The sequence below is a fragment of the Wyeomyia smithii genome, chromosome 1 (assembly GCF_029784165.1).
Source record: "Wyeomyia smithii strain HCP4-BCI-WySm-NY-G18 chromosome 1, ASM2978416v1, whole genome shotgun sequence".
NCBI lineage: Eukaryota > Metazoa > Arthropoda > Insecta > Diptera > Culicidae > Wyeomyia > Wyeomyia smithii.
This window is the reverse complement of record NC_073694.1, coordinates 69771967-69795965: the sequence shown is the minus strand read 5'-3', so window position 1 is coordinate 69795965 and position 23999 is coordinate 69771967. Positions and strand designations below refer to the sequence as shown.

The 23999-nt window shown below is 41.6% G+C and overlaps 2 protein-coding genes and 1 long non-coding RNA gene across 6 annotated transcripts; 1 reads left to right on the top strand and 2 right to left on the bottom strand.

Moving 5' to 3' along the window:
• Positions 1–8142: 8142 nt before the first annotated feature.
• LOC129730930 (RING-box protein 1A) lies at positions 8143–9343 on the bottom strand. 3 transcript variants are annotated; one of them, XM_055690583.1, is made up of 5 exons: positions 9210–9343; positions 9020–9120; positions 8925–8952; positions 8442–8563; positions 8143–8377 (listed from the first exon to the last, which is right to left on the bottom strand). In XM_055690583.1, exons 2-5 carry the CDS (start codon positions 9098–9100, stop codon positions 8279–8281), a joined length of 330 nt encoding a protein of 109 aa, XP_055546558.1. In that variant the 5' UTR covers positions 9101–9120; positions 9210–9343; the 3' UTR covers positions 8143–8278. The 3 variants fall into 3 exon arrangements, with proteins under 3 accessions (XP_055546558.1, XP_055546567.1, XP_055546577.1); XM_055690592.1 differs by having other exon boundaries at positions 9020–9115; positions 9210–9333; XM_055690602.1 differs by having other exon boundaries at positions 9020–9129; positions 9210–9317.
• LOC129730942 (uncharacterized) lies at positions 8620–8930 on the bottom strand. The gene is made up of 2 exons (XR_008728942.1): positions 8795–8930; positions 8620–8722 (listed from the first exon to the last, which is right to left on the bottom strand). It is a non-coding gene; the product is annotated as an uncharacterized LOC129730942 (long non-coding RNA).
• Positions 9344–12244: 2901 nt separating the features above from the next.
• LOC129733849 (fl(2)d-associated complex component) lies at positions 12245–18666 on the top strand. Of its 2 annotated transcripts, XM_055695393.1 has the most exons (6): positions 12245–12701; positions 12762–14436; positions 14493–15757; positions 16494–16793; positions 17266–17575; positions 17632–18666. In XM_055695393.1, the coding sequence occupies exons 1-6, from the start codon at positions 12525–12527 to the stop codon at positions 18354–18356; spliced, it is 4452 nt and encodes a 1483-aa protein (XP_055551368.1). In that variant the 5' UTR covers positions 12245–12524; the 3' UTR covers positions 18357–18666. The 2 variants fall into 2 exon arrangements, with proteins under 2 accessions (XP_055551368.1, XP_055551369.1); XM_055695394.1 differs by lacking the exon at positions 16494–16793 and having other exon boundaries at positions 12246–12701.
• The last annotated feature ends 5333 nt before the right edge of the window (positions 18667–23999 follow it).

Sequence of the window (23999 nt, the reverse complement as noted above, 5' to 3'; positions counted from 1 at the left end):
GGTAACTTTAACGTCAGAAACAAACGTTGAAAGTTCCTTTTTAAATATATTAAATTCAGAAGAAATAGTTACCACAATAGGTGGAACTTTCTCCTTTTTTAAAGATTTTATATTTTGTATAGTTTCAATATTAATAACTTCCATTTCACCAGCTTCTTGCTCAGGCAAAATATCAAAAGGATTGTCACTACAGACACTCGATGTGTCAGAAAGAGATGCCTCTCTTTTCCTCCCCGCAGCGATGCGAGGTTTCTTTTTCCGTCCAGCCATTTCAGGTGATACGAAAAAAGTTAAAACAAATGTTAAATTCAAAAGTAGGTAGTCTTGAGAAAGACTGATGGGAAATAACTTTTAGGTAGTCTTTGAAAGACACACTGACAAAACACAAACTTTGAAGCTATAGGCAGTCAAAGACCAGTCCACAAGCAACCGAAAAAACGTCTGATCTGTAGGACAGTTCAAGACGCACTGATGAGAATCTTTGTGCATACTTTCGTGGAGGAGATCAATTTTACTCGTTTTTCCTTTAGGTTTAACCAGGTCACGTTACTAATTAGATTCGCGTCGGCGCCGGAGTCGATCAGCATGTCCACATCAACGCCCCCGATGTTGCACGTCACAACATTGCTCTCGTTGCCGGAATAAAAAGTATAATATACCTTGTCCTGCTTAGTTTCTTCCTTGTTGCTTCCATCGCTCTGATTCGGTTTTTTGGTCCTCTACGGTTCGCACTTGCTTTCTAATACGTTCAGGCAAGAAACGCTGTTTTTGTTTACGGCACATACGCTCGAAGTGGCCATAAATATGGCAGTTTCTACACGGTTTGCCGCGAGCTGGACACAACTTCGAAGCAGCCAGATGGTCAATATTGCCACAGTTGTAGCAGGCTCTATCTGTATTGGACCTCACCGATGAGCCTTTGTGGTTCGCAAATCGTTCCTTCGGTTCCTCGATTTGTTGATTCACGCCCTCCAATGATATTCCAAGAGCATCAATTTCGGCAAATGGCAAGTCTTTGAGCATAATCCTTCTTCTGACCTCGTTAAAATTGCACCCCTCTACAACCGCATCGGTGAGGTAAATCTCCGTTAGTATTTCTTCGATGTCACCTCCGTAGCGCTCGAAACCACATTCCGAAACTTGTTGCTTCAGCCGGATTATAAAATCGGCAAATCTCTCCAGACTTCTGTTTGAGCTGGCGGAGCTGTAAGTTTTCGCTTACCACCCCAGCTTACCGATTTACCCGGCGGGCGGCGAAGCACTGGGGTACTTTCCCAAAAAGAGGTTAGATTGGGTGGATATTTAATGTAAACAAATAAATAATCGCAAAACACTAAATAAAATAAATAAAATAAATAATAAAACAGAAAAAATATATGAAAACAAGATAACCTAACACTAACCTTCCGTCCTCCTCGCCGACTCCTCGCAATGGCGGGTTTGTCAGAGGAAGCCATTGGCAGTGAATTATTCCGGCTACTCGCTGCTGGCGTGGCGATCCAGCACTCTCTGTAGCGGCTTTTTCCGCACTGACGGGGTATATTTCACTGTGGGGGGGGGGGGGGCACACGCACCGTTCGGGTTTCTTCAACACGGCACTTCTCACAGCGTTTCTTATTTTTTTTCGCTCACCCACGCACACTTCACGCTCCCGTCGCGATTCCTTTTCAAGCGGACCAAAAAACGCGTCCTTTCTTGTTGGCGGTTCACTGCGATCTTCTCCCGTAGCATAATCAAACACCCCGCTTGACGTTTTTTCCCATCACTTCGAACCAACACAACCGCACTTGGCTCTCCGTTAATGCATTTTTCTTTTCCGCCGCGGGAGGAGAGACGGGGCCTAATTTTAATTCACACGCGAGACAATTCACACCGATAATTTATAACCTATCTACTAAAACACCTATCACAAACTGCTAAATAAAATCTAACGTGAAAACAACGAATTTAAATTACACATGCAACATGCAGCGGCGAGTATGTTGCTTGTCACTACAACCAAAATCAAAACAAAAACAACTCCTACACACAACTGACAAGCAACATATATTTACACGCTCGGCGTTTTTTACACAAATTTGGGTTAATTGCAACCTCGAGGGTTGCAATCTCGCCCACACCGAGGAGAAAAAAATGTCTACATTTTTTTTAACTAATCCTTATATCTTTATCACCGATACAATAATAAATAACGAGTTAAAATTAATAAATAAAATAAATAAATTAATTAACATGCAAAATAAAATTAAACTACACTACAAACTCTTCCCACAATTCCAATTAAACATGTCACAATCAGGTATATGAATCGACGCGACATATTATAAATCGGTGCTTCGGCTTCAAATCTGTCTACAGGTCAAGAGCTGGGCCTTGCCAACGAGTGGCAACAGCTCACCATTCTCCCATTCAGGTGTCAATAGGTGAACTAAGGTATCCATCCTTGACCACGACTTATCAGGTTCAGCATTCCGCCTCTAAAATTCTGCGAATCACCTTGGGCCATTCGCAGCGGAACGCGTGTTATTATCTTTTTGATCCAGTTTCAGTATTCATACCAACTCTACAATTACGGTTTCAATCCATTCCCAAATTCATCTTAAGTGAATCACACATCCATTAACATTTCGGCCCGCGTGGACAAAACATTTGTATCTTCCCGCAAGCGGTCGAACTTAAACCAACTCCCTCCAAATACTAAAACAACTGGACAACACAGGACGCTAAGGTTGGTCTTTATCGCATCAAGAATGACTCGGAAAGAGTCGTTTGAGCAAGACCTTGGGAATCAGTCTATTTCGTTCTGATTCCTCTCGGAATCAGAAGAATGATCCTGACGCCAACACATTGGAATAGACGTAAAAACAGGTTAAAATTGGACAATTAATAATAATAAATAATTAAAATCGCATTAAAGCATTATATTTCATGCGGTGTTGTGATTTTGATATGAAGTTAACGTAAAGATTTTGCCCAGTGTCTTCTCACTAAGCACTACGCGCAACAACAGCATGTGGGCTAACTTCACGCACTCCCTCAATGAGAAGTGTCACAAGGAACAGAATGGAAATGATTCCCTTGATGACGTTACTCAGTCGGGAGGAGAAAAAAAATGACAGAAAACAGTAAATAAAAACAAATCGGTCGCGACGTCGCGATTCGCCCGTCGGTGGGATTGGTGTGGGTTTATTAAGATTCCCATCGAACGCCATCTGTCTACCTCGGCCCATACATTGAACAGTTTTTCTGGACTCATCTTATACGGATAGCGGATTACTGGATCCTTACCTCGGAACTCCTCTTTTATTACAATCCTGTGCTCAGTCAAGGTGGTTGTGTTCAGTTTACTTGGAACAACGCCCTGGAAGAGAGACTTTACCTCATCTACCCGCTACGCTTGTTCTGGAGTGAGTGTCGATTCATTCGAGCACTCATTGGCCTCCAAAACCCGCATCTGACCAGTGTTAACCACAGCACATTCATGTAATTCCGGAGTAATTCCAAAGGTTCTCCAAAAATCCATTCCCAGCAGACAGTCCACACTCAAATTTTCGACGATGAGGGTACAAACGACTCTGGTCTTCTTTTCGAAGTTGAAAGGAAGGTAGCACTGGCCTTGAACCGGCATGATCTGACCACCAGCCGAGCGTAATTCGCATGGCTGATCCAAATCCTCCAAAGAGGTGGGGGAAATTCTCTGTAGAAGTCGCATGCTCATGATTGTGGCATTACTGCCACTGTCGAGCAGGGCTGCGAACTTCGAACCATGAACTTCAACCCAGGCAAATGGTCGATTATCCTAAGGCAGATTAAAACTGATCGTTTGTACGGAAAGCGGATCGCAATAGTCCTCATCGCCGGCAGTTCGAAAGTTTTGGTGCACTTCGGGAGGTATGACTAGCTGTTCGATGGTGCGCTGGTCGGAGTAGATTGGGGTTCTTGAAGCATCGAGAGATTTGCCGACAGTCAGAAGCTCAGCAAGCGTATTCACCGGCCTCAAGATGAGATACTGTTTGTAATCTGGCTTGAGATTTCTCTTAAGCAGATCGAGTTTCTCACTTGGGGACAATGACGTGGTCATGGCTCGGAAAATTGACTCCATTTCCAGGTAATACTGCTGGAAGGATTCATTTCGCTGCTATCGCCGATGAGATGCTTTCATGCTCAATGTAGCGTCGAGCTCAGGGTGAACGAAATTCGCCCTCAACTCGCAAACTAAATGATTCCAATTACACAACCGCTTTTTGGGTCATTTCATGGCCCAGGACCTCTACAGATCGTGAAGAGAACTACACGCGCATCGTTGTGAGTCTCATTCTTCGCCATTTGATCCTGCACACCCCGAATCTCCGCCCGTATTTCCAGTAAGACACTCAACAGTTCTTGTCTGAATGCCCTGTCGCTGACATCATTATCATTTCTGGCCGGAGCGGGTTTCGGAATGGGATTTTGACCCGAAGAACTCTCCCCGGTTTTCCCATCCACATCTTCGTGGGAAGGAATAGGTGGAATAGGATTTTCACCGAAATGATAATCGTACAGCGCCATGACATCCAGGAAAATGTTTTTAATTTCCGTAAAAATCTCCCCAATGGTATATTTTTGTAAAAGTTGAAGTCGGAATCCCAGATGGAGCAGTCTGCTCCGATAAATCTCTTTGTTTGGGCACCTGTACTGTAGATCTTCCCTCATGGACTCAAACTTCCCACGACACAAAGCGATTTCTTCCTGAACATCTCCATTAAATGACCGAACAGCTTCCGCTGTTTGTTCCATTTCGATGTGCAGTAACCCTCTCAAACGCCGACGTCACCGCGAACCCGATTTGTCACTCTCCGAAGGGATCACAACACCGCGGGAGATAAGTTCAAAATCGACCTCATCAGGGTGCAAATGGTCAACACGCATTTGAAGATACGCTGCGTTGAATTCCTCAACGGACAGTGCTCTGTCGGCCATGTTAAGGAATAAGTGTGTAATCCACAAATTCAAAACCGGGAGAAGAATTGAAACTTTGTAATTGTAGGGTATGGTATGATTACAGTAGGATTACGTTCTTTTTTTTATTTATTTTAGGAATTTCGCCGCGAATGCTAACCTAAGTCGGCAATAGTCGCAAGAACCTTCGTTGCACGAACAAATTCACGCTGAAAAAGCAAGAAAAACGCGACTATTGCGGAAAAAGTCCTCGCCACTGTGTTTATTCCACCCAAAACTAACTTTTGGTGGAAGTACCCCACGCTCGGGAGGAAAAATATTCCTTCAGAATATTTTTCCGAAAAAATTCTATTTCAGTTGGGCGCCAATTGTAAGTTTTCGCTTACCACCCCAGCTCTCGCGGGGCCGATTTACCCGGCGGGCGGCGAAGCACTGGGGTAGTTTCCCAAAAAGAGGTTAGATTGGGTGGATATTTAATGTAAACAAATAAATAATCGCAAAACACTCAATAAAATAAATAATAAAACAGTAAAAATAAATGAAAACAAGATAACCTAACACTAACCTTCCGTCCTCCTTGCCGACTCCTCGCAATGGTGGGTTTGTCAGAGGAAGCCGTTGGCAGTGAATTATTTCGGCTACTCGCTGCTGGTGTGGCGATCCAGCACTCTCTGTAGCGGCTTTTCCCGCACTGACGGGGTATATTTCACTGTGGGGGGGGCACACGCACCGTTCGGGTTTCTTCAACACGGCACTTCTCACAGCGTTTTTTTTTCGCTCGCCCACGCACACTTCACGCTCCCGTCGCGATTCCTTCTCAAGCGAACCAAAAAACGCGTCCTTTCTTGTTGGCGGTTCACTGCGATCTTGTCCCGTAGCATAATCAAACACCCCGCTTGACGTTTTTTCCCATCACTTCGAACCAACAAACCGCACTTGGCTCGCCGTTAATGCATTTTTCTTTTCCGCCGCGGGAGGAGAGACGGGGCCTAATTTTAATTCACACGCGAGACAATTCACACCGATAATTTATAACCTATCTACTAAAACACCTATCACAAACTGCTAAATGAAATCTAACGTGAAAACAACGAATTAAAATTACACATGCAACATGCAGCGGCGAGTATGCAGACCGATGTCATGGCAACAGTTTCCTAAAGCCGCCGCCGATGATGATGGCGCTATTGTTGGAAATATGGTAATAAGCTCCGTTCATTGTGCCGCATGTGTTACTGTACAGATATTTTGCGTGCTTCTAACTATATTGAATGTAGGGCTATCCGGAACATGTTGAAACATGTTTGAACGTGACCATTTATGTCCTACCCAAAATCCATGAAACGTTCAAAACAAAACAATCGTTTTTCGCTTTCTGCATTTCTTCACACCACATGCAGCAACAGTTTTTCTGGCATGGACGGTGCTTAATCGGCTATTTCGCAAGCACTGACAGCCTTTTGACGTATAATCGAGCCAAAGAGCCAGAGAAAAACGGCTTCAAGCGAAATGTATGGGGATGACGTTCGTGACAGGGATGTGCGAGTATGTTGCTCGTCACTACAACCAAAATCAAAACGAAAACAACTCCTACACACAACTGACAAGCAACATGTATTTACACGCTCGGCGTTTTTACACAAATTTGGGTTAATTGCAACCTCGAGGGTTGCAGAGCTTGCGACGTTCTGATGTTGTTTGATGCCGGGGCTCAAAGAATTCATCCAGTTTGTCGATCGCGGCATCGTACCATTTTGGCATCAGGGAAACTACCGGCATATGGTCACGATCTTTCAAGTTCTTGAACACGGTTTGAAGCGCTGGGCCACCTAGATGCAATAGTTTCGCCTTCATAACCTGCTGATCCGTTATGCCATAAGCCGCGAAATAGCATCCCAAAGATTCCTTCCATGATCTCCACTCTTTTGCCAACTTGCCTGTCTCTATCTGGTTGCATCTGAAAGGTGGTACCGGGCGTGAATCTTCCATCTGAAAGTGGAATATACACCAACACCTTTTAGCAAACCCTTTCAACTTGTTAACTACGCATCAATATCGTTTCAAAACAACAACGAAACCATCCCGTTTTCGTTTTCTCGTGGAAAATTCTGCTAATTTTCGCATTTTCTACTTCTTTAAAAAAATAAAGCCGTCTTGGAAAATCCTTTTGATTTTCGCCATTTTTAATCAAACTTTCCGATACCACATGGAAAATCCTGTTGATTTTCGCCATTTTTAATCAAACGTTCCGATACCACATGGAAAATCCCTAGGATTTTCGCCCATTCTAAAACGATCACTAAATTCCCGGAAAGCCCTTTTCGACTTTCGCAACAACTCGGCGCAATACTTCTTATTCCCGCTTTGTTCCAGAAAGAAAAACATCCGACATTACGGCCCGCATGTTTCAAGAATTTTCAGAATTCGACCAACGCCACTGCCGTTATGTCGTGCTAGAAATTATCACGCCAAAAAAAAACTCTAGCCAGAGGAAATTTTCCTCATAACTTAAACGCTGAACATTCTCACAAAAGGCATTTGCCGCCTTTTCTAGATTTTCACAAATCCGTTATGCTTACCATGTTATTTTTCGCAAAAGAATCCCATCCTCGTCGCCAGATTGTAGTAACGCGTCCTATCTCGTTGCTTGTCGTCTCACGAATCCCTGCTGATTCTGATTCTCCAATCCTCTTCGCTATCCTCTCACTACTACACTCTCATTCATTCAAAGTATATTAATAGGAAAGGTAACTGGTGGTTTCCCGAAGCAAAGATCATCGGATAAAGGTATGACTAATATACTACACTCAGAATGAGATATGCCTCAACATGTTTCGGTGGACCACTGGAGAAAGCCAATACCAATAACGTTGAAAGTTGATCGGCGTGCGACCAGACCGAACCAAGCGCCATTTTTTTAAAATTCGGTTTTTAACACCAGTGGATGTTAAATTTGATAATCTATCTTTCATGATAAAACGAAATTATTTGTACAGTTTACAATGGTATTATAACAAAATTTCTTTGCAGCAGTTTGCAGGAAACATACGGGGTGGTTAAACTTTGATCGCCGATTATTCGAAATAAAGTTTTTGGCGCTTGGTTCGGTCTGGTCGCACGCCGACCAGTTGTACATTGGGCCCCATCCTGTTGATGAGCTTTATGCTTCCGACGCAGAACCCAATCGCGAAACAAAAGAAAGTGTTCGATTTGAATACATACATACTTTTAATTTCCGGGTTTTTCTAAACCATTCTTGTCATATGAAATACAAATCTTTTTTCGATAAAAAATTAAGGACGCCAATGTAGAACGCAGCAAGTTGAAGAATCCGAAACGCCTAGTGTCCATATTTCTGGAACTCCCATTCCCTGTTATCTAATGGACAGACCTGTCTTGTTTTGAGCCATCTAGAGATGCAATGGAAATGGAATGCGTGCTGTAGTAACGAAAAAAAAAGTTAATAGTAAAAGAGAAAGAAAATAGTCAAACTTTTGACTTACGTTGCAAACTCCCCATGCGACCGTACACTCCTCACTAGTGGCGGAGGCCTGATTCGCTTGACACTCAATACACAGATCCATGATGTGATTACGGCAAATAGCGCAGTTGTCTACCACAATGTCTACAAATAAAAACAATTGAGCAAATATCCAAATATGTAATCACAGAACATTTCGATTTATATCATTTTAAAATTTTATTCCTCACTACAAAAGTTAATTGATAAACAAAAAACTCGCAACACAATAATGCTTAATAGCAGGGTATTAACATTTTTGACCTGAAAAAATAGTTACGAAATTGATGTTGTAGTGTGAGACAACTCAAAGGGACTTTTTCAAATCTCTCAAACCTGTTTAACCACTTAAGGACGATCATTTTTACCAACAAGGAAATAGCGCTTTTCTAGGTTAAACATCACGGTCATTGTTTGACGCACGCAATGGATGCCAATGACATGTTCGTAGATGCTATGCACTTACCCCAAGCCCATAAAGCAACGGCGTTCCACTGGAATAAAAGAAGTGAATCTGTATAATATTGATTTTAATAAACAGAACCAATGCACAATTCTTACCTTTTTCACCTCGAACCGTTTTCGTTCTCCCCGACTGCTACTGGATGTAGGTTGCTCGAATTCTTCCTCATCGATTTCCATCTTGATTTTTTTTGTCTTCTCTATAAAAACTTATATTAGTAAACATGTACACAATGAGTATAAGTTTTGCTTGAATGAATAACTAGAAATTTATCAGCATTAAATGTACCTTAGAATGAATTACAACTGAATTAGTATCGTTTATTGTACAATTAAACCAAGAGATCCAAAATGACGAGCAGAACCAGGAACAAGGGACAAATTGACAGCGAGAATGACAGCTAGAACCCAACTTAACGAAATATATTCAACACTGAAAATAATTCACTTTTACGATTTCGAGACACACACAACGCTCACAGCGAACAAATATTCTCTTCTGTTGAATCTGTTGAATCTTCTGTTCAGTGAAGTGACGTCTGACGAGAGAAATCTTCTAGGTGTTGAATTCGTTAAACATATAGTAATTGGGTTGTTTAGCTATGTCAGTTTTTTATATCATCTGAAAGAGCTATACTTTCTTAGCAAAACGTGATATTCGAAAATTTTCATCGTGGTTCTTTAGTTTTTAAATCACGGATTGGATTGTTTAGCTATTCACGGATTTCTGATTTCTATATATCAGCTAAAAGAGTTTAATTTTCTGAACAAAATGTGATTTTTTAAAATTTTTGATCATTGTCCTTCAATTTTTGAATGAAGAATAAAATTCGCTCTACACGCTCGTAAATAATAACTCTAAAATGAGTAACATTTGACGCATTTGCGTAAAAAGTGGAACAACTCTTAAATTAAGTAATTCCACAAATACTCAAAACTGAGTAACACTAGGCGTCTTTACAATGAGTCATTATTACTCAAAAATTGAGTACAACATTACTCATTTTTTTGGGTACAGTTCAGTTCCATTACTGGCTAGAAATCCACCACGGCCAATAAACGACACCACATGTTCATCAATAATTACCTTGTAATAAAAGTAAACAGTTATAATGCCATCTGAGGCGCACACAATTGTGAGTCAAAGTTACTCAAAATCAAAAAGGACTTCTACTCATTTTTTGACGTCTACGAACATCGTTCTAAACTGAGTCAGAGTTGCTCAGTTCATGAGTTATTATTTACGAGCGTGTAAGTCGCTACAATGACAGTTGGGCAAACTCATTTCGATTTCGAGCAATTTTAATTCGTGATTTAAAAATTAACGGACAACGATAGAAAATTTTATAAAATCACGTTTTGCGTAGCAAATGCAACTCTTTCAGATGATATAAGAATACTGATATTGCGAAACAACCTCGTAAACAACCCAATTAAAACTGCTCGCAATCTGCACGAGAGAGATGATTTTTCTTAGCAATACTCAGAGGGAGAGATATGCGAAGAGAATGTTGTGACCCAAACGAACATGTCAAAATCCGAGCCAAACGAACAAGAAAGGTAAGACCAGACGTACCGTTTTGAACGAGACAGTACCGTTTTTTCGACTGTTATTGTCCGTCCCGTCTTTCTGCCATTTTGTACCATTTTCGGATACTCCTCGAAAAATCTTAAATGGAGCTTTGCATTGAAATTTCGCCCAAATGGAAAATAAGTTTCCAAGCAGCCAGGATTTCCTAATTTTACTAAGTACGTTTTGTGCTTCCCTGACAGTTCCGCACCACTTGAAGGACATCCCCTATCGTGAATTGATGAAAAAGTCGCGTTTGAAAGTTGAAATCATTGCAAAAAATCACACTCTTCAGTATCGGGCAAGATCATCAAAGCAATGAATAGTTGTTTGTATGCTTTGGTTGGTAAACATTTTCATGAATCAATGTTATCATGTGTCCCGTTTTTTGAACCCAATTGTTCCGTTTTTATCTCGAGAAAATCTAGTCAGCCTACCAAAATTGGTTTATCACAGTGATTTTTAACTGGTGGTTTGATCAACGAAATATATAACATTAAACATAAACATAAAATTTAACAAATTCACGGTTTTTGTGATGCACTTTATTATTCCCCAGGATTTCCACCGTCATTATCAGTTATACGAGTCGAATAAAAAAGTTAGTCAACATTGCGCTTTGAGAAGAGATCTGGCACCTCTGACATGTGAAACCTAGTTGCCAAATTGGCGGTTTTATTCATCGCTTATCTCTCTCTCTCTCTCTCTCTCTCTCTCTCTCTCTCTCTCTCTCTCTCTCTCTCTCTCTCTCTCTCTCTCTCTGAGTATCTTTGTCGTTAATCAAACCAAAATGATTTCCACAATGTTTTTGCAGTGTACATGGATCATCATGAACGACGCACTCATTCCCGCGAATCATAAGAATATGTAACGCCAATCGTGCGTGATGCACACTCAAGTGATTTTCAAAAATTTTCTATCGTTGTCCTTTAATTTTGAATCACGAATTAAAACTGCTCGAAATCGCTACAATGACAGTTCGCCCATGTACCAACTGTCATTGTAGCGATTTAAAGCGATTTTAATTCTTCATTTAAAAATCGAAGGACAATGATATAAAACTTGAAAAAAAACACATTTACTCAGAAAAGAAAATAATTAAATGAAATAATTAATTAAACAACCCAATTGTGGAGTGACGATACAGTTCCGCGTCTTTCACGATTTTGAAATGCCCCGCTGTTTGAATAAAATAAACCACCCGATGTTATATTTTTTCACATTTCGCTGTTGAAAATTGACCTTTCTGTTCATTGGACACAGGATAATTTCGGGACTAGCGCTGCGATTTTTTAATACTAACAGTCTCTGCCAGGGTGGGTTTTGATGCTGTGACAACTGGCTTGTTAGGCCATCATTGTACCTCGACAAGCTAGGAAGTCTTAGGTTTAGATCAAATTTGTACCGAAGAAAGGGTGTCCTGATTTCTAGCTCCGACCAGATGGTAGCCCCATCTTTAAATATACTTTAATCAATAGCCAATACACCCGAACACTTCACTTTGCTCTAAACATTCGAAAAAAATCACGAAAATTCAATATTTTCCGACTTTCCAGAGTAGGGTCCCTTCTTTATGAGAATGCAATGAAGCAATGATTATAAGTTCAATTTATTTCAGTCAATAAACAACTTGTTTAAAATAAACCGAATACATTTCGTTTCGTGGATTTTTCCTACAGTATCGTTTGAAACCCTGTACAAAACTCAACGAAAAAAATCAACGCACTTTGCCCTGCTTTACTCTTTGTCGGCGCTGAAAAACGAACTGTCAAACCCGAAAATTTCGCTGTGGCATCGATCGGTATTCCAAAGTTTTCGATAGCATAAAATAATTACTGAAAAGTTGAAAAAGAGTTGATTAAATCTTTTATTACTCAGAAAAGTGTTTCCGACGGAGGCTAACATTCTGATGCAAGGAGTACTAGTGGGAAAACAATTTTAAATACGATTTAATTTGTTCGAGTTTTCTCCCATTGACCGCAGAAGAGAAGTGCAAAATATGTGCGTTTCAGAGCGACGGGTGTCGAAAATAAGATGTCTACACCTGTAAAGCGTAAAATTACACTCGATCTTAACCCTAACAAGAAAGTGCTTCCGAAGGATCGTCCCAGCGTATTCCAGCGGCTCGGTACGAAAAAGTTTCCCTTGACTGCGTCAGCGTCGTCCACCGGCGGAAGTGGGTTATCAAAGCAGCGGGAAGATCAAGAACCGGTCAGTAATATCGATAAATCTCTTAGAAACAAATTCATAATTAACGTTACTCTTTTACAGCAAGAGATCAACAAAGAGGAGATAGTCAAAAGAATTGTTGGCTGTGACGAACCCAAACCGGTTCCTCCGCCGAAGATTGTTCCGGAAAGTGTATCGGTACACGCCAGGTTAATCGAGGCCCAATTAGCGGCGAAGCTTGGCAAAGTTATAGTTAGTCGAGGTGAAACTATCGGTGCGAATAATCCTATTCCGCCAACGGGGCCATCCTCTAAGAAGAACGCGGAAACGGACCGCGGGACCGCAGGCCATAGCACTTCTACGGCCGGCGAACGTGGAGGAGGAGGCAGCAACAGAGAAGCAAACAGTTCCGTTCCATCTGCAAGTGCAGGTGGCGGCTGGGATCAGTCCACCCTGGAGAATGCTGATCAAGACATCCTAGAGCGTAAACGCAAAGAACTGCAACACGAGCTGAAATTGGAGATGGATGCCAGCGGAGGCGGAAGCAGTAGCCATCATCATCACCATCACCGCCACACATCCTCGGCTACGGCGGCCATGAAGGCAAAATCTGCAAAAGAAACTTTGGTGGTGAAAAAAGTCCGTAAAGTACCGCCTCCTCGAAGATCCTCGTCCAGTTCGGACAGTTCTAGTAGCAGTGGTTCGGATTCTTCTGATTCCGATTCGAGCTCTAGTTCAAGTAGCTCCAGCCGTGATTCGCGTAGGGTAAAGAAGCGAGCTATACGCCATCGGCGAGATTCTAGTTCTAGTTCTGAGCGAGGGGGCAACAAGAAGATTGTGAAAAAGCACGCTAAAAAAATTGGCGTTGATGGAACTAAACGAATTGTCACTAAGAAAGTTGGCACGCATTTAACTACAAAGATACGAGTTAAAAAAGTAACCAGTCCAGGTGGAACCAGTCATCTGCGGAAGGTTGCTCGAGAAGTTTCACCAAGTGGAAAAACTCCAGTAAAATATGCGATGAAAAAAGTTGTTGCTTTGAAAAAAGATAAACATTCTGTAACTATGATCGACGCTCGGGAACGTGTCCGTGAGAAAGAACGTGAAGTGGCAATTCGAGAAAAGGAACGGGAAAGAGAAAAAGAACGGCTTCGTTTGCGTGAGAGAGAAAGAGATCGTGCGGAACACGTGAAAAGTCGATCACCGCCACGTTCGCACATACGTTCCCGTTCACCGCGTTCCCGTGTTTCCCCAGCCGCTATGTCTTCTTCATCCCGTGGGGGACGAGAATTGAGCAAGAAATCCCCAGAACCTTCACGGTATCGTGATCAGCCCGTGGCAGTTGCAAGACGTCCTGAACGTTCTCCAGAGCGTATTGATGATCGCAGACGACACGAATCTCTAAAAGAACGCGAACGCCGAGAGCGACAAGAGCGAGAAGTGGCCCGAAATAAGGAACGCGAAGAAGCACTGGCCCGTTGCCAGGAACGACAACGGGAAAGAGAGAGACTGGCTGCAGTGAAAGAGAAATCCAGACGTCCAATGATTTCCACTGTGATGGACAAATCAGTGGACGATGGTGGACTAGAGAAACCTGATCGGCATCGTCCAGTCGAGCGCTTGTTGCCTCGTCCAGCTGAACGTGCACGTGCCTTGGCAGCCGCTCGATCACCCGGTAAGCTTGATCACGACCGTAGCCGCACTCCGAATTCACCGCGAAGCCGTGATAGGATTGCACCAAGAGAAAGATCTTATGATCGCGGTGGTGTAGAGAGAGGTGAGTTTTCTTGGTCGTCAATCAAACTAAGGTGATTTTTACAATATTTTTTGCAGGGTACATGGATCATCATGAACGACGCAGTCGCTCCCGCGAACCACGAGAATATGTAACGCCAATCGTGCGTGGTGCGCGCTCACGTGACAGTCCATTCGAGCGGCATGCCCCACCAATGCGAGAAACTCGCGACTACCGTGACAGCGAGCAACGCGGATACGAAAAAGAACGCCGTGGTCTAGACTATACACGTACAGAATACCCCGACGATCCGCTACCGCGTAGGGAACATGAGCGAGAATGGGAACGTGAGAGAGATCGAGAGCCAGATCGTGGAAATCGTGGCTTTGACAGACGTGGGACAGAAGATCATAGTAGAGAATGGGATAGAGATCCCATACAGGCATCTTCACATGGTCACAGCCACAGCCAAGAGCCGTATCAAACAACATCCAGAAGCTGGGATGATCCCCACTGGAAAAAGAATGATGGGTGGAACAGCGGCGAAAAAGAACGTGGCGATTGGAAGTACCAGCAAGACCGCCAATGGGACCGTGATGATCATTCGGCTACCGGACCCCCATCGCATTCGCATGCTCATGGTGGTGGCGGACGTTGGCAATCGGGACATCCGGACCAGAATCAAGGCACGAATTGGCACGGCAAGGCAAAAGAAGATATGGAGTTTACTCCACGACACAAACTGGCCGGAAGATTGGGAGATGGTGGTGGCGAGCGGGGAGGTACCAACGATCGTGGAATGTTTCGGCGACATCATCCAGGGCATCAACCAATGTTTCTACATGGTCGCAAAAGTCATGTAGGAATGGGTCAAGGTCGGTTTGGTAACCAAGCCAAATATAGTATTACCCGCACTCCGCAGAATATTGGTATGCAGCACCAGCAACCTCATCAATCATCATCTGGATCAGGTAATACACATCAGCAATGCGGGATGCCAGATGATCGGGAAACTTCCAAAAGTGTCACGAAAGACACCGGAAGACACGAGAGTGGATTTGGAAACAGACCAACTGAAAAGGTGTCTTCGTTGGCGGATTCTGTTGCTCCTGTAGCTGCTGTCGCAGAATGGGACGAGGAAGCCGACGCGGTACCAATCCCGATCAGTGCTGCACCAGTTCCCGCAGCCGCTGTGGCGGTTACTACTGAAGCTATCAATGTTACTGCCGCGCAAGGCGAATCCGTAGCTGAGAGTGTTCCTGCCGTTGAAAAGGTACAGGAATCAGCGGCTGAACCGATTCTGGACGAGGATAACCTTAGTGAAATCAGTGACGATCCTGATGATATATTAACAAGAGAAGAGGTAAGCTCTTTTACTGTACCTATACTCTCTAATATGAACAGTATTTATAAATGCAGAGTTGTTACTTTTAGGGAATCTTTCAACCTTTTAGTGTACATTTTCTTTTCGTGTACGAAAAGTGATGCAACTCAATTTACCATTCTAATTGAATATGCTTTTTTCAATTTGTCAAATCTAATTTCAAATTATTGGCGTAGTTGCTCTGTTTAGATAAAGATGCCGTCTCATGATATCTGTAAATCAATTAAGATCATTTGTTTGACAAATCATACGTTAGATTGATATGACGTGTCCAAAAAGTTGTACAATATTGTGTTATCTGATTAAAAATGTATTCTAGAATAAAATATTGTTGATCAAAATGTGAAAAAACACAATTATTTGCATATAAATTGTATTTTTCATGTTATCAAGTTTTAATCGATGATATCAAAAGTTATTAGATTTATTGTGCAATCATTAAAAAATCAAGTAAGCACGTTATGGTATTGCATTTTTATAACTAATTTTATATATTTGAGGGCCATTATTTTCATCCAAGCCAAACAACTATGCAAGCAAACATGCAACTAAAACGGGAAAAGGTCGATCCAGATCGATTCCAATGGCTCTCATATGACTACGATTGCTAGAATTACCTACGAAGGGATATCGTCTATCTTATGCGTCCTCTCACTATTACATTATACTATTTTTCTTGTGCCGCTCCGGATAAATCATATAATACCCGCACTAGGACGAGGATATCAACACAACCGCCGCGTCAACAAAAAACGGTAGCCCTCAAACTGGCACGGCCGACTCAGCGTCTTTCACCACGGTGGCAAGTTTGAGTTCTTCCTCATCCTCGATGATGATCCCATCGCAGGTTCTGCAGCAGCAACAACAGTCTCGTCCCCCTCCAAGGCGTCCTTTTTTATCTAAAGCTCGCTACAAGTCGTACGATGGCTGTATCGGGGGTCCCGCTGGCTCGTTGCTCGATCTCTATACCGACGTCGACGATTCCGATGCCCCATCTTTTCAAATAAGTGGCCTAGTAAGCGATAGGCATAGTGCCATTCTCGATTTACGTTGTTTGTCATTTTATTTGTGTGATTAGTTGTTGCTCAATGTGTTCCCCTATCTTTGTTTATGCAACTCCAGAAGTTCTACAAACGGCAGAAGCAGTCGACGCGTTTAGAACATAGAAATGAACTTCAGGATTTGCACTGAATGTTTCCTTCAATAGGAGTTTTTTTTTTTAAGATAACAATGTGAATTTCAGTGATGTTGCTTTCCAAATCCAACACCTATTACAATATATTTAGTTAATATAAATTTTTTTTATCCTGCATGTGCTTCAGTGCTATGCGCCAAAATTAAAAATTATCGAAATTATATCTCACTACGAACTCCATATCCAGCCCCTAGTTTATATGCTTCAGCCTTTACGTAATTTCTACTCTATACACTTATATTTTGACGTAGATTTTACCAGATCCTCTGAAATAACTCCTTTTTTTCATAAGGATGTAAGCAGCCAGCTACACGAATCGAGCAGCGGCGATAAACTGTCGTCGACAGAGCAAGATCCTTCCAGTGGAGGCGGAACTCATCTGGGCAACACCAACTCAGAGGAAGCACAGCTTAGTATACCACAGCCGGCCGGAGTACATCAAACGGAAACACAAGCGTCCAGTGTTGCTGTGAATCAACAGGAACTAAAAGACGCAAAAGAGGCAGGAAAATTGCACGCCAATAAAGAATTAAAAGAAGAAATGGATCTCGATTTTGAGGAAATATCCGATGGTGAACTGGAGGAGGAAAACAAAGTTAAAGGTAAACTTAACGTTGTTCATTCAAATTTGCAATCACACTATCTGCCTATTCAACAGGTCTAGGAGACGCTTTAGGTGTAGACTGGGCTAGTTTGGCTCACGAGACGCGTGCCAAATTGAAACCGGAGCAAACAATTCCAGTTTCCGCAAGAAACCGTTGGAAATCACATCACATTCTTTTGGACATCGGCATTTCTGTTCGTCTTGCTGGAGAAGCTTATGCACAGCGAGTTTTAACTGGGTCCAAAGAAAAGTTACGCGAGGAAATAGAAGAATTCAAAGCGGCAGCTGCAGCTGCTGAACAACAGAAGGTTGCAGCCGTGAAAAAGGAGCAGGAGGAACAATTATTCAATGGTATCAAAATTAAGAAAGAAGTTCTCGACGAAGACGAGCAAGAAGCGCAGAAAGAGCTCGAGCGCAAACAAGCAACGAAAATGAAGAGTGAGAACGAACCTGCCGAAAGCAGGGAAACAAGCGAACAGGAAGCAAATTTAGCCGGAATTGATAAGATTCTTCACCCAGTAGCATCGGTACATGTAGCTATGCGAGAACGAGCTCGGGCCCGTCGAGATCTTATTCTCTGTTCATCTGGACCTCACAGCCGTGCTTTGAGCGCCCGGCGCGATCTGGAAATCCGTCGCCAACTGTGTGGTTTTCCTCCGCAGGAATGTAATGAGAGAATAAGCGAACACCAATCGCTACCTACCAATCCCGAATTACACGAAACGGTGCTGAAGCTCTTTCAAGCAACGATGCAACCGAACAAGATAGAAGTGCAGTAGAGTGATTTTCCAATTTAATGCGCATTACATTGTGTGTCAAGAGACGCAGATTTATTTTTACTTTTTCTTAGTATTTCTAGGGCTTCTACGAACATATTTACACATGCACACATATATTATTACATGTTTCTTGTGGGCAGTTCTGCAGACATTCGGCTGATTATAGGCACAAACATAAATGCTGTTTTCTTCCCTCTGCCGCAATTTAACCAAACTGATAGCGTACCGATTATTTTTCCTGTTGTGTATCCTGAACCTGTAACGTAAAATACATAAATAAAGTGATAGAAGTTTTAACATCCGATGGAAATGATTGGTGTATTCGATATTCCAATATCACGTCCTTGCGTGTATTTCTCAGGGTTCTCCAGTTTAGGAACTTTACAAACGCAAACCCAGTTATATTTTCAGCACTGTCTTGTGCTGGAAAGTGGAACAGTTTTGATTTTTTTGTAAGTACCTGCAACCTTTGATTAGTATTAATAGTCCACCATGATTCTCTGCCCCACCCGTTGTCATATTTACGGTCATTCAACCGCATTTCGAATTAAACTATAGTGAATTACTGCTAACTGTTCAAAACAGAAGCTAACAAACAAGTCATGTCGCACATCTTTAATAAACCTGGGTTTCATATTCTAGTAGGAGTCAAGCAGCAATACGATTGAATGCCATTCCTGACTTACGCCGATCTGTGGACGAACGTAGTTACCCTTCGCAATGACATTTTTACAAAGCCATGACCTCTGCTTCAGCATAGGGAACCGTGAAACCACAAGGTAAATGCTCTAGGCTGAAAGCGGGACATAATCAAAATGAGCGCGAATAAAACTTTTCCGTCGAACCTTAAGGGATTGTAAGACCCGTTTGCGCAAATGAGTGGCATCCCGCGGTTTTTTCCAAGAACGGCAAAGACGAGTGCATCAAAAGCAGGGCTTTGAAAAATCCTTTTCTATAAAGACGCTTGAACGTTTTCTCGGTCAGTTACAAGCTTTCCTTTTTGTGCGATCCTTCGCTCAATTTCAACTTGTACCTGCAGCATGTTCAATTTCAACGAACGGTTCAAAACAGAGCGAATAAGAAACGAGCTGCGTGCAACGTTGCTTTCCGCAAAAGGACCGCCGCTTCGGCGTTCAAGTCCGCCGTACAATCTTCTGTCGGCAGTCACGTACCATTTTTCGTTTGCGTTCATGATCGACCGAAAAACAGTCAATCAGTTTGAAGCATTCTTACGTTTGAGGCTCATGTGCTGGTGGTATGCTGTTGCACCTACAGTGCCAATTTTTACTAACCGGGACCTCATTCGTAATGAATTAACCAACGCTTACTTCAATTCAATCATCTGCGTCGAATATCGCTTAGCAGTAGGGTTTGTGAGTGATATTCAATATAGTCATCATTCAAGCCACGTGGTAATGGCTTTATGAGTAAGATAGTTTTTCTCACAACATCGGCGAGGCAGAAGATAGGGTACAACAGGGCTAGTTGGTTACGGGGTTAGTTGGTCAATGAGGATTACATCAAACCAACGCATCGAAAAACTGTTTTTTTTTTTTCACATATCATTTATATAAAAAGTTGTGTTATATGGGTGATATAATCAGATAGGCAAAGAAACTAAATGACAAAACAAAGTGCAGTTGTGCAAATTGTGATTTTAAAAAAATTTTTATCGTTGTCCGTCGGTTTTTAAATGAAGAATAATAAACACCCGTTTTCAAATGACAATTCGCTCAACAGATTTTGAGCAGGTTTGAGCAAGAACTCAATTAAAAATACGAAGGACAACGATAAAAATTTCTCAAAAACCACGTTTTGCTCAGAAAATTACTCTCTTTCGGCTGATCTATAACAATCAGAAAACCATAAAAACTTTAGAATTGCGGAATTCGGTTCGAGTTTTCAATTTAACACGTGTTTTCTTTGATCAAGTGTCCATTCAAACCATCAATGTAATTTCAACGTATACACCAAAGTCGCTTTTTACGCGGGGGATACGTGCCGCGTAAAAGGAAACCGCGTAAATTCCTGAATCTACGTGAAAAAACGCGTAAATTCCGGATTCCGAAATGAAAAAATACGAAATCCGCGTAAGAAAAAAACACCGCGTAAATTCCGGAATCTGCGTAAAAAACCGCGTAATTTCCGGAATCCGCGTAAAAATGACCACATAAAAAAAATGCGTAAAAAACTGTAAAAAAGGCGACCTTAGGTGCTTATTACGGGAGTCACTTCACGGTGAAATCAGAGTGAAGTGAACAAAACCCTATTACGGGACTCACGTAAGTGAGAAAAACGTCGCAAAGTGACATCTACCGTGGAAACTGGGTTATTATGAGTGTCATATCAGTGAAGTGAGAACGGAAAAACGCGACGTTTCGCGTGGAATTATTTCACGACCATTTTGAACGGTGGAATGATTCCACGAAGATGCCATAAGTCTAAAAGTTGATTGATTTGTGATCTAATGGTAAATATTGGATTTATTCTTTAATAACAAAGCGAATCAAAATTTGATCCGTGCCTTAAAGCGGTCAAATTTCCATTTTTTTGCCCGATGAAAAAAATGCAAACTAGTTCAGGAAATTTACGATACCGAAAAAAACATTTTTTTTGATGCCGAATGTCTTAGAAATGCAGAACACGTCAAGATCTGGTGTTATCTGAAAAAACGGGAAAAAACAACTTTCTGGGACTTGGACATTTTTGAGCTGGGAAACAATCTCATTTCACTTGTCCTATTCTCAATTTCACTTCACTGTCAATCTCACTCTACGGAGGTGATTTTTGTCACCTCACTTGAGGTGGAATCGGGAATAGGTCTGAAAAAGTGAAGTGAGCGTGAGAGTGAGAGTGAAATATATTTCACCGTGAAGTAACTCCCGTTATAAGCACCTTAGTGAACTTTTCGTCAAGCAAGGGAGAGTAACACTTTTTCATCCAATAATGAGTAGCTTTTGCGAACGTCTAAGCGAAAAACTGAAAACGATTTGACTTCCGCCTAAATGCTACAGACTGCCGTTTATGCATTGGTGGAGGAAAACTGAATTGTCCTTCCGAAATAAAAGTTGTCACTTTACCCCACTCGCTGATCAACTTCTACCCTACCTGAGGAGCTAACTGGCCAATCTGTCAACCGCTCAATAAAGATAAAATACCCTGAAGCCTTTTAACGCGTATTACGGAATTCACGCAGATTTCAGAAATTACGCTGTTTTTTATGCAAATTTCAGAATTTACGCGTTTTTAACGCGGATTTCGGAATTTACACGTTTTTTTTACCCCAATTTACGATTTCAGAGTTTTCACGGTTTTTTTACCCGAATTTCGGTATTAATCCACGCGGTTTTTTACTCGGATTTCGGAATTTACGCGGTTTTCAGAAATTTCTCGTTTTTTACGCGAATTTCGGAAATCACCAGTTTATTTACTCAGAATTCAGAATTCACGTGAAGTTTTACGCAGATCTAACAATTAACGCCATTTTTTACCTGGATTTTGGAACTTACGCGTTTTTCACACGAATTTTTTCCGCGCTACTTGTCTCCTCGTAAAAAAAAACTTTAGTGTATCCGCAAAATTGCGAGCTGTTTAATGTAGTTCATATTTTCGCATAATACAGCCATACCTCGATAGAAGGCAACCTCGATTTAACGTAACTCGATATAATGTAACTTTTTAAGATGTATTGATATTGAATATAAATGATATAGCAACTGTTTTTGGGGTTTAAATTGCTTCGAAAATATGTAGTAAGTTTTGAAACCAATGAAACCAATGCGAAAGTTGTCCCAAATGGGCATAAGAAAGGTTTTGAAATACCAATGGATTATGGGATTAGGTTTCCACGCATCCTTCAGTAACAATCCACAGTCTTGCATCAAGTTTTTTTTTGTTTGTTGAAATTTTCTCTAAAGAAAAGCATAAGAAAGGTTTCAAATTACTGATAGGTGATGGGAAATAGGTTTCCGCACATTTTTGCATTCAAACAGTCTTGCATCAATTAAAAAACTTTCTTTTGCTTGTTGAAAAATTGTCCTAAATGGGCTTAAGAATGGTTAAAAATTACTGATAGGTGATGAAAAATAGGTTTTCGCACATCTTTGAGTAATCATTAACATTCTTGCATGAATTTAAAAAAAAAAAATTTGCTTCGATATAATGTAACTCGATATAACGTAGCGGAAATGAAAATAAAGTTGCCTTATATCGAGGTATGACTGTATTACCGGTATAAAGTGATGGAACATTTTTACCAAAAATGACCAACTTTTCCCGCTCTACCCAAGTACCGATTTATGCATTAGTCATATGTTACACAAATTTCAAAGTTCTATTCCAATCAAATCCGACATACAAAAACAAATACGAAAACAAACGCAAAACGAAACAGTAAGAATGATACCAACCGCCCTCATTCACTTCGTGTCTTGCACGTACACATAATCGAAGAGTGAACGTAATGAACGAGCGCTGCCATAGCGAATGACCGCCACCTAGAAACTAAAAAAACGATCAACTTTAATTTGACTGTTTTTTCTCTGGGCGATCGCTTGACTATATCGAGCAGTCAAGTTGACTGCAGAAGGCGTTCGCATTCGTGTTTTAACGGTTTTAACAGTCAACTTGCGATCTTTTGAAAAGCACTGTCGTGGATATCATGTTCGAAAACCAATAATAACCACATTTCAAGCAGTTGGCAACACGGCCAACAGACATTTGACGCTACAAATTTCGCACTTCGCGTTGCATGCGAGAAAAAAGGAAGGAAATATTTTTGCTATTTTCATCCCGCACATGTTGACAATTGCATATGAGAGTTCGCGTTGGTACGAGCCAACTCACTGACATCTCTATCCTAATCCCATTGCTCTTGTTGTCTTGTTTTAGCTTTGACCGGTTTTTGTTTTCTCCTCTTTTCAATTACCAAAGCAAATGTCAAATCATATCAGCTCAATTCACTGTGAACGCTCGAGGTGATATCCGATATCATCTGGCGATATCAGGTGATATCCGGCGTAGTCTGAACAAGGCATTACACACAAAACACACCGTCTACGATTACGTTTTTCTAGCTGCGACTATGACACTGTAGTTTTGACAGAAATCTGGTTTCAGAATTGCGAGCTTTCCACAGATTATCAAATCTTCCGATGTGTGTTAGTTGCATACTCGATTTACAATAGAATTTTGACGAGGATATAAACGAATGTCTACCTTCAAATGCATCAACCGAGCAAGAGATAACATTCGCAGAAGATATGCTTGCAAATGGCTTGAGTCAGGTCAAACCGAGCTCACCGAACCCAGCAGTTCTATTACTCAACGTCGATATTGTAATCCTTAACTTCGACGTCGACTCATGCGTACCCCACCATTGGTTTGTCCCTATTATGTAGGCCTTCATGAACTGCTATCTTTTATATGCTACGTTTTATACAACGTATAATTCCCAAATGGTGTTTCCTCAACTCTTGAGAGACGGGAAATAGTTTTTAGAAATTGTCGACATATGTTGCTTGATAAATCGCACGGCCATGCAAAATCACCGATTCGTAAATGAACATAAAACTGACAAATATTACAACATTTGCCGGCGATAACTTTCGTCAGCTGCAGCTGTTGTACTGTATGTACAGGTAA

What these genes read in the sequence shown, in the direction of transcription:
- LOC129733849 (XM_055695393.1), top strand. Translation starts at nt 12,525, where the DNA reads ATGTCTACACCTGTAAAGCGTAAAATTACACTCGATCTTAACCCTAAC. An exon ending in AGCGGGAAGATCAAGAACCG is followed by an intron (nt 12,702 to 12,761) that starts GTCAGTAATATC and finishes ACTCTTTTACAG; the next exon opens with CAAGAGATCAACAAAGAGGA. An exon ending in ATATATTAACAAGAGAAGAG is followed by an intron (nt 15,758 to 16,493) that starts GTAAGCTCTTTT and finishes TACCCGCACTAG; the next exon opens with GACGAGGATATCAACACAAC.
- LOC129730930 (XM_055690583.1), bottom strand. Translation starts at nt 9,100, where the DNA reads ATGGAAATCGATGAGGAAGAATTCGAGCAACCTACATCCAGTAGCAGT. An exon ending in CGTTGCTTTATGGGCTTGGG is followed by an intron (nt 8,564 to 8,924) that starts GTAAGTGCATAG and finishes TTTTATTTGTAG; the next exon opens with ACATTGTGGTAGACAACTGC. An exon ending in TCGCATGGGGAGTTTGCAAC is followed by an intron (nt 8,378 to 8,441) that starts GTAAGTCAAAAG and finishes TCGTTACTACAG; the next exon opens with CACGCATTCCATTTCCATTG.